Genomic DNA, 9,715 nt, shown 5'->3' with positions numbered 1-9,715 from the left:
ACATTTGATCTCCACCAAAAGTGGAATGTACTAATGAGCAATTAACCACTAGAAGTGGTTATATTTTTATAACCTAGTTATGTCTACAACTGACTAGAAAAAAATAAAAACATTCAACATCATATGTATGGTTTCATTTGCTTTTGAAGTTGAGCTATCATAATTTGATACGCTTAAGACACGATTACAGTTTATTTCTGGAGAATGAGAATTCTGATTATTATAAATACAGATCTATATCCTGAGGGTGAATATGACTGTATATAAATTTGAATGTGTTCTTAGTTGTGAAGATATCACAATCCACCTCCAGAAGAGGTAGAATAATTGGAAGATTAAATATCTCCAAGTTACTATAATAAGAAACACAAATGTGCAAAATTATTCGAGCATGATGAGATCACATGTCATAATAAACTAGGAGTTTATTGATACAAAATTCATGTCTTAGTAAACAAGATGTTTACTAAAGTAAAAAATAAATGTCATGGTAAACTTGGGGTCTACTGATATAAATAAGTTCATAAGTTGGCATGAACGATTGTGACATTTCGAACATGTGCAAACGTATTTGAGTGATAGACATATATTAAAGAACTAGTAGATTCTTCAAGAATTATTTATGTTGTTTGTTCTCATGATAAGTTGGTTGGACCAACTAATATTGTGATTGAATCCCTTATAATTCTGAAAAGTATAAAAGGCGAATATGGGCCCGCTCACCTATTATGTGATCTAAGATGCATCAATATAAGATGATCACTCGTACGTTTATTGTCAATCTGCAGTTTGACATTCATAAAGTTGTTGCTCAATAAAATTGAGTTAAGAGCATGATTTTCAAATTGTGTAATCAAGCCAATTCATTTTGATAATATTGGTTTGGTATTGAATGCCTTCGTTAAATAGTTGAATCACAATTAATGAGAATAAAACTTCATGTGTTGATTTGAAATATGATATATTATATACAAAAATACTTGTATGCATCAAACCATTAAATTATGATCAATTCCCCCTCAAAGTTAGTTCAAGGTCAGTAACCACATATTTTTTATTTAATAATTTTAATATGCGGTATACGATTTATGAATATACCATGATGCACAAAGATGGATTTATCAAAGAAGATGGAGGATGTAGGTTAGTTTTTCTTATATAAGGGGGAGATAATAAACAACTATAAAATATGATAGGAATTATCATTAGATCCTCATTCAAAAGATAATTTGAGTCAAATGACGAAAGCATCTGCTGGCACAAATTTAGTATCATATTTAAGCTATAAATACTCTTATTTATGTTCTTAAAGGACAAAGTCTACACATACGTAAAGTGTGGTAGACCAATCAGTTCCAAATGAAATAATTCTTGAAAAGTATAAGGAGCAAATGATCATAATATGCAATGTGCTCTTGAAGAGTCTACAACATAACACTTCATAAAATCTTATGAGAGGTTCAGGTACCTGAAAAATAATGAAGTGATGAGATCTCAAAATGTTATGTCACATCGTGAATCGATACAAAATATTATATCATCGATATTGTATTTGATGCAATATTGACACAATATTATAAAAAATCACTAGGATCTGCATTCTATGTTTATTTAAGCATGCTTACGTAGAAATATTTATCAAGTGACATGAAAGGATGCATTCTGATAAGCATAAAACTTATTTGGTTTGCAGTCCTGATGCTAGAATATGTCACAAATGAAATGCTGAAAATTGTCACTTGACAAAATTTATATGAAAGTTTTTTAAGGATTCAACATATTTGAAGCATATAAAAGTTTTTGGGAAACTTATTTATAATCCTTATATTGTATACGTTTATAACTTAAAAATTGTTGAAACTCTTGGAGAGTTTTCAAAAGCAATAGATTATTTGCTAAAATGAGAAATATATCAAATTGGATTGGTCATGAAGTACCATATAGTAGTGCAATTGGTGCACTCATGTATCTTGCAAATACTACAAGGCCATATATAGACTTTTTGATTAATTTATTAGTAAGGTATACTTCTACTCCTATTAGGAGACACTGGAACGAGATCAAACACATATTACGATACCTAAAGACACTATCAATATGGAATTATTTTATTCTAAAGATTGGAGTCCCGATCTTATTGGTCATGCTGATGTTGGATACTTATCCGACCCGCATAAAATTCGGTCTCAATAGACTATGTGTTCATATGTGGTGGTATTGACATATCTTGGAGATCTACAAAGCAATCTATCGTAGTCACCTCATCCAACCATGCTGAGATAATAACTATCCAAGAAGCAAGCTAAAAGTATGTGTGATTAAGGTCCATGATACATCTCATTCGAGAAAAATGTGATTTTAAATGTGACAAAATACTTACGATTTTATATGAAGATAATGCAGCATGCATAGCACAACTTAAAGAAGGATTCATAAAATGAGATAGAACGAAACACATTTCGCCAAAGCTTTTCCATATACATGAGCTCCAAAAGAATGATGATATTAATGTGCAACAAATTCGTTTAAGTGACAATGTGGTTGATTTATTCATCAAGTTGCTTCCAACTATAACTTTCGAGAAAATGGTGCACAAGAGCAGGAAGCAAAGGTTCAAAAATGTTCTCATTAGAGGTAGTTAATACGCGATGTACTCTTTTTTTCTTACACGATTTTGTTCCACTGAATTTTTCTTGAAAGGTTATTAATGAGACGAAGTGTTATAAATCTATCAAGATGTATTGAGTATCTATCAAGATATATTGAGTATATATCCATCAAGATATGAAATACTTATCTTTTTTGAGAGATATTAGGTGAAATTTTTTCTTATAAATAAAGAGGTTTTATTCATTGTAAATCATCCTTGATCTCTCATTTTCAAGAGAAATAAGCATTACTCTCTCTTCTTTCTATTCTTCTTTATTTTTTATTAGTTCATAATACAACAGGTATTTTTAAAAAAATTATTAGGATAAAATAAATAATTTGATCATTGTTCAAAATTGAAAATAATTTTCACCCATTTTATTCTATGCAAAAGGGCCAAAAATACCCTTCAATTATAGAAAATGGTTCAAAAATACCCTCTATCCACCTATTGGGACAAAACTACCCTCCCATCCACCTTTTTGGCTCACTTATACCCTTCAAACTAACAATTCCTTCTTTATTTTGTTTTAAAAAATATTATTTATTACGTGTCATTGTCTTAATGATTGAAGTGAAAATCATACGTTCTTTAACCTATGACCGAAGAAAAATGAGTTCGTCACTCTTTTTCACAGCCACCGAGTTGATGACATGGCAAAAAAAACAATTAAATATTACATGTCAACAAATAAAAATAAAACTTTAAGAAAATTCTCGAAATATACTGCTATGTAGACAAGGTTGCTCCGTTCAACTGCACTTTCAACAAACTACAATTGTTCATCTAGGAAATTAGAATTGGGTAGTACATAATAACATACCATTAAAACAACAATAAAAGTATTATTTCAAAAACTACTAGACATTAATTTAGATATAATTTCTCAAAGCTTAACAATTAACTTTGTTAGACAACTCATATATATTTTGTATTCGAATAAACAACAATAAAACAATAAAAAACTAGAACGATGCTGCTCTTCAATACACTTCCAACTAGAGTAAAGTAAACAACAAATGTAAGCAAAATTACATAAAGCTTATTAATGTGTTCATCAAAACTATTGTTGAGCATCCATGTAACCAGCATCAACGAGAACCTTCACCCTTTTCTCCAACTCAACATCCTTATCTACCATCATCTTCATCAGTTATTTGAATCCAACTTTCGGCTTCCATCTCAAAACCTTCCTCGCCTTGCTCGAATCTCTCTTCAAATTATCCACTTCTGTAGGGATAAGTTCAAGTATCTCGGATCCGTGATCCAGAGTAGCGGTGAGATTGACGAGGATGTCTCACACCGTATTGGGGCGGGATGGATGAAGTGGAAACTCGCATCGGGGGTGCTGTGTGATAAGAAGGTGCCGCCCAAGCTTAAAGGCAAATTCTATAGGGTGGTAGTCCGTCCGGACTTGCTGTATGGAGCGGAGTGTTGGCCAGTTAAGAACTCCCACATTCAAAGAATGAAGGTGGCAGAAATGCGGATGTTGCGCTGGATGTGTGGACTGACCCGAGGGGATAGAGTTCGGAATGAGACTATCCGGGAGAAGGTTGGTGTGACTTCAGTGGAGTGTAAGATGCGGGAAGCACGATTGAGATGGTTCGGACACGTGAAGAGGAGGGGCATGGATGCCCCGGTCCGTAGGTGTGAGAGACTAGCGTTGGATGGTTTTAGACGGGGTAGGGGTAGACCGAAGAAGTACTGGGGTGAGGTGATTAGGCGGGACATGGAACAGTTACAGCTCACCGAGGACATGACCCTAGATAGGAAGGTCTGGAAGATGCGAATTACGGCAGAGGATTAGGGCCAGTTCGGGTCGCTAGTGTTGGGAATTAATTGGTGGGGGTGTATTCCTGTTATGATTCCGTATTCAATGTTCCGTGTTCCGTGTTCCATGTTTATTACGAATATGTGCGCTTTCCTCTGCTTTATATTCCTGCGTTCATGCTTTACCCTGTTTTATATTCCTTATGGGTGCCGTATCTATGTTATGTCATCTGCTTCTGTGCTGTACTATGTGTTTGTGTGATATCTCGTTACTTGAGCCGGGGGTCTTTCGGAAACAGCCTTTCTACCTCATCAGAGGTAGAGGTATGGACTTCGTACATCTTACCCCCCCCAGACCCCACTAAGTGGGAATACACTGGGTTTGTTGTTGTTGTTGTTGTTGTAGGCCTAAAATACCTCATATCGATCACCACATGATCCGACCAATTCAGTCCAACATAATCAAATGTCACCTCCAAAAACTCCAACATAAACAAAATTTGAATTTGAAATTGATAGTAAATTTTATGGCTCGCTTTCTATTTCTGATTTCATTTCCTTTCTTTAATCCACGTACTCTATGATTCTTAATTAAGATTTTATTTTTATTTGCTGACATGTAGTTTTTAGTTGTTTTTTGTTTGTCATGTCATCAGCTTGGTGGACTGTGATTTTCATTTCACCCAATAAAAAAATGACACTTACTAATTTTTTTTTAAAAAATAAAATAAAGAAGGAATTGTTGGTTGCCTAAAAGGTAGATGGAAGGATATTTTTAGCCCAATAAATGGATGAAGTATATTGTTGAACCATTTCTTATAATTAAAAGGTATTTTTGGCCCTTTTCCGTTTATTCTATCTTTAAATAGATAATGGATCCACATATCACGTGTCAAAAAAATTAATGGTGCTGCACTCAATTTTTGTTTTACCAGTCTCTCATCCATATTAAAATTTTTCAAAATTTTCTACTTTTTACTACAGTTTGCCCGTATTTCATCTGCTGCTGTTTTTCTTTTTTCTTCATTCTGCTGCTTCTCTTCTGAATTACTTCCATAGTCATCATTTTCACAAATTCATACAATTTCTCCATTTCGCATTACAAATACCTATCAAAAGACCATAGTTTGATGTGCTAATGAGACCACCCTGTTAAGTCTTCAATTGTTCTTTGCGTGTCTCTCTCTTGGATGAGATAAAATTAAGCGTATGTAGCAGTATGAGGTGGAAGCAAATGAAGGGAAGAAAATGGTACGGATTAATTCCTGCTCCATTTCACTTGCGTCGTTTCAGCTCATTCGACCCTCCTCCTGCCCGCCCTCTTCGAAGAGTTGTTGTCACTGGTAAGCTTAAACCCCTTCCTCAATTCTCTTTCTCCATTCTATTACCTCTATCTTTTTCTTTATTAACCTTATAATCCTATTTGGGTTTCAAAATATGTTGTTTGTCTAATTTTCTGCTTACGTGTATGCAATTCATACACCTGCGTATGCTGTGAATTGTTGTATCTTAATCTGAGCCAAACAAATATAGCATTTTTTTTAAACCGTGGTGTCTGGGCTCCATAAGATACCTGATACCTCCCACAAGCAATATCAGGTAAATCTATCCACCAAGGCTAGAATAAAGTGGACGAAATCACATAAGGTAGCAGGTTTCTTTTCATATTGACTTGTAAATTGGCTTAATTTCATTAAATCCAAATGCACTTAATGGGTTTCTTCAATCTTTGCTTGTCTTATTCTAAATGGTGTACATGTTCCCTCTTCAAACTCTATTTGAGTCATTTGTTAGAGTGCATAAGAATAATACTGTATAAGTTGTGTTAGTGGACGTTTGGCCATGCCATTGTGAAATTTGTAAAATAGTTTTTCAATGTGATAACTTTTTTTTTAATAAGCCATCCACACAGGTATTCCCTGTAGCGGTGGGGGCTAGGCGTAGACCCCTACCTCGTTTATTTAATATCCAAAAATGTACAACAAAGAGGAGGGTGGAGTGCCTTGCCTCTATTTGTAGCAACCACAAAATACTTCTACAATCTAATAGAGAATTTAGATTCTATTTCTAGGATCTAAACTACCTAGCCTTTTTAAAAAGATCTTGCTAAAAAAAGCTTAATACTTTTTAGTCTGCATGCAACAGAGTTTTTTAACAAGCTGAATCAAGCATGTAACCTATTCAAGGTGGGTCAAAATGCCAACTTGAGTGTTTGGTGACCTTTATTCTGAAAGTTGGCATGTCCATCTTTTCCATTATGTAAGCCCCTTTTACTTCCTTTGGTAGCTGATCTTCATTTTTAAAAACAACTTCTTGATTATGGGAAGTGGCATATTTTGCTAGCACGTCTGCTACTGAGTTTCCTTCCTTGTAGCAATGGGAAACATGTTTACCTCTTTCTTGTACTCTTTGTTGAATGTCTTCTATTATGGGGTTCAGATTCCAAGGAATACTATATGTTCCTTTAATCATATGGCTATAAGCATTGAGTCTAATTCCATTATGAAATTAGCATAGCCTTGATCACAGCACCAAGGGACCCCAAAGTGGGCTGCACTTGCCTCACTAAAATTGTTAATTAAGAAATGAATAGGATTAGATTAGAAAATCCCATTACTATATTCCCATTTCTTCCCTCCCCTAACAATTCCTCGCTCCATCTCTCCCTAAGTTAATCTTGTAGCTTCCATCAGTGTTTAAAATCAGATCCTCACCATGTCTATTCCATTTGACCATATTTGACCACACAGCTGGTCAGTTGGCTTGTAACATGGCGATGTTGCATACTCTTTTCCATCCCCATTGATCCTCCATTTTACCAAATATTTTAGCAATGGCGATTTTGGTTTGAAACAAAATCTGATTGTAAATCCATGCCCCAGAAATGGTGTTACTAAATTTCTTTGAGCACCTTGATTTCCACAATACCCAACACACCATATTTGGCGTAATGGTGGTTATCAAGTTGTGAACTGCATTGCTGTATTAGCTATCCCCCAGTTGTCTAGAATTTGGATGATATTGTGATTGCTTGAGTCAATCCCAACTTCCAAGTGGTCTTGAGACCCATTCCCAGGTTCTTCTTGCCATTTCTCCAGCTGCAAAAAAGTGGTTATAAGATTCTTGGATGGAAGCCCTGCAACAAACACAATCCATATTAGAGGTGATACCAAATTTTCTTAAAGAGTTTCCAAGTGGGAGCTTCTTCTTGAGAAGTCTCCACATTAGAAAAGAAATTTTAAAAGGAATTATTTTATTCCAAACAAGATCTAGTTGAGGAAGAGAAGGTCTCTTTTGTCCAAGAGCTTGAAATGTTGATGCACATTAGAAGTTTCTGCTGTATTCAAGCTTCCACATAGGCACGTCCCTGCGATCTTCTTCATTCTTGGCGGCAATGATCTCATCAACTATCTGTCTAGGTATGATTGTTTCAAGAGCTTCCTCATTCCAGATGTTGGGCTGGAAAAACTACTTGGCCAAAATGTTGCTAGGTTTGCGAGTTTGAACAAGCAATGAGTGCAAAGGACCAATGCTCAACCATTGATTCCACCCGAAAAGTGCAAGCTTTCAGTAAATATTATGTTGAAACACCTTTCTAATATCCAACAAATCTCTCCCGTTGGCAGAATCTTTAGGATTCTTAATTTTTGAGATGGCATTGGATCTAGGACAATATTTAGCATTGAGATGGCATTACATTAGTTCAAGCACGTGATGAGGAGGGGCTCTGATGCTCCAGTGCGGAGGTGTGAAACACTGGGTTTTAGGCGGGGTAGGGGTAGGCCTAAGAAATATTATAGCGAGGTGATTAGGCATGATATGGAGCACTTACAGCTTACGGAGGACATGACCCTTGATAGAAAGTTGTGGAGGACACGGATTAGGGTAGAGGGTTAGGGGGTGGGAGCGCGTCGGTAACAGTAGGGGAGCATTTTTTATTTGTGTCTGAAGTTTCTTGTTCATGGTGTTGAGAGATGTCTATGGTTTTGATAGATAGTTTTTAGTATTATCTTGTAGCGGTAGTATTATCTTGTGGCTAGCAGTGTTAGTTTATTTTGCATACTGTACTATTTTATATACATTTATGTTTTGTGTTTGTTATACCGCTATCGATCCTAAGCCGGGGGTCTATCGGAAACAACCTCTCTACTTCACCTGAGGTAGTGGTATGTTGTGCGTACATTCTACCCTCTCTAGACCCCACTATATGGGAATGCACTGGGTATATTGTTGTTGCTGTAAGAAATTTGGTCTATATAGATGGATCACTTCTGAATCTCCACCATCTTTTGGCACAAAAAACATTGCTTATGTCCTGAATTTTCTTGAAACCAAGACCTCCTTCCTCAGATGAATCACACATGTTATTTCATGAACTCTGGTGATAATTATTCTTTCCTTCTTTGGTAACCCAGAAGAAATTGGTTAGACACATTTCTATTTGATCAATAATGGTCTTTGGAGGGACCAGACCAACCATATTATAGAGGATTTGGGGTTGTAGAATGTGCTTAATGATAATGGTCCTCCCTCCTGCTGATAACATGTTGCCTTGCCATCCTGCAGCTTCGGTTAGGGCTTTGGTTTCCATATCTGCAAAATAGGCAATCAATTTCTTGCGAACGTACATAGGGCACCCCAAATTAGTGAAAGGAAGTCTGCATCTCTAAAACCAGTCCACCTTCTCAGCCTTCTTTTGGGTCTCCTATCAGAACATCCATAGGTGTAGAAGGTAGGTTTTTCCTTATTGATCTATTGTCCAGAAGATAGTTGATAGTTATTTAATTCCCTCATAATTATTTTGATTGATTTCTTATCCCCGGAGGTAAATAAAATTAGATCATCTACATAGCACATATGATTAATTTGAGGGCCCTTCTTGCTCATAACATAACCTTTATAGCTTGGAGAGTTATGAAGTTCGGTATGATTTTGTTAAAGCACCTCTGCAACAATAATAAAAAGAGCAGGGGAGAGTGCATCTCCTTGCTTAACACCACTTGATGAATCAAAGAAACCATATCTGGTACCATTTATAATAATGGAGTACCAGTTATGGGAGATAATCCTATAAATAAGGCCAGTGATTTCATCTGAGAATCCAAATTTTTTCATGGCATTGATGAGGAAAGTCCAGGATAACCGGTCATAAGCTTTTGACATATCGTGCTTATTAACAAGGTTTCCTGAACCATCTTGTTGCTTGATATTGTGTACCAATTCTTGGGCCAGAGAGACATCCTCTGTGATGAGTCTACCTTTGACAAATCCTGCCTGATTCTTTGATATAATAAT

The 9,715-nt window shown here is 35.7% G+C and overlaps 1 protein-coding gene across 5 annotated transcripts in view; it reads left to right on the top strand.

Annotated features, from left to right (window-relative positions):
- Positions 1-5,323: 5,323 nt before the first annotated feature.
- The window catches only part of LOC107878191 (3-oxoacyl-[acyl-carrier-protein] synthase, mitochondrial), a 35,408-nt gene continuing 31,016 nt past the window's right edge, over positions 5,324-9,715 (top strand). Inside the window, exon 1 of one of the 5 annotated variants that reach the window (XM_016725112.2) lies at positions 5,324-5,763. In XM_016725112.2, the coding sequence (XP_016580598.2) occupies positions 5,640-5,763 (124 nt within the window). In that variant the 5' untranslated portion in view covers positions 5,324-5,639. Of the gene's footprint in view, positions 5,764-6,472; positions 6,680-9,715 lie in introns of those variants that run through there. The other 4 variants (XR_001676761.2, XM_016725111.2, XM_016725113.2 and 1 more) reach the window with 4 other exon arrangements.

The sequence above is a fragment of the Capsicum annuum genome, chromosome 7 (assembly GCF_002878395.1).
Source record: "Capsicum annuum cultivar UCD-10X-F1 chromosome 7, UCD10Xv1.1, whole genome shotgun sequence".
NCBI lineage: Eukaryota > Viridiplantae > Streptophyta > Magnoliopsida > Solanales > Solanaceae > Capsicum > Capsicum annuum.
This window is presented reverse-complemented; position numbering and strand designations above follow the sequence as displayed.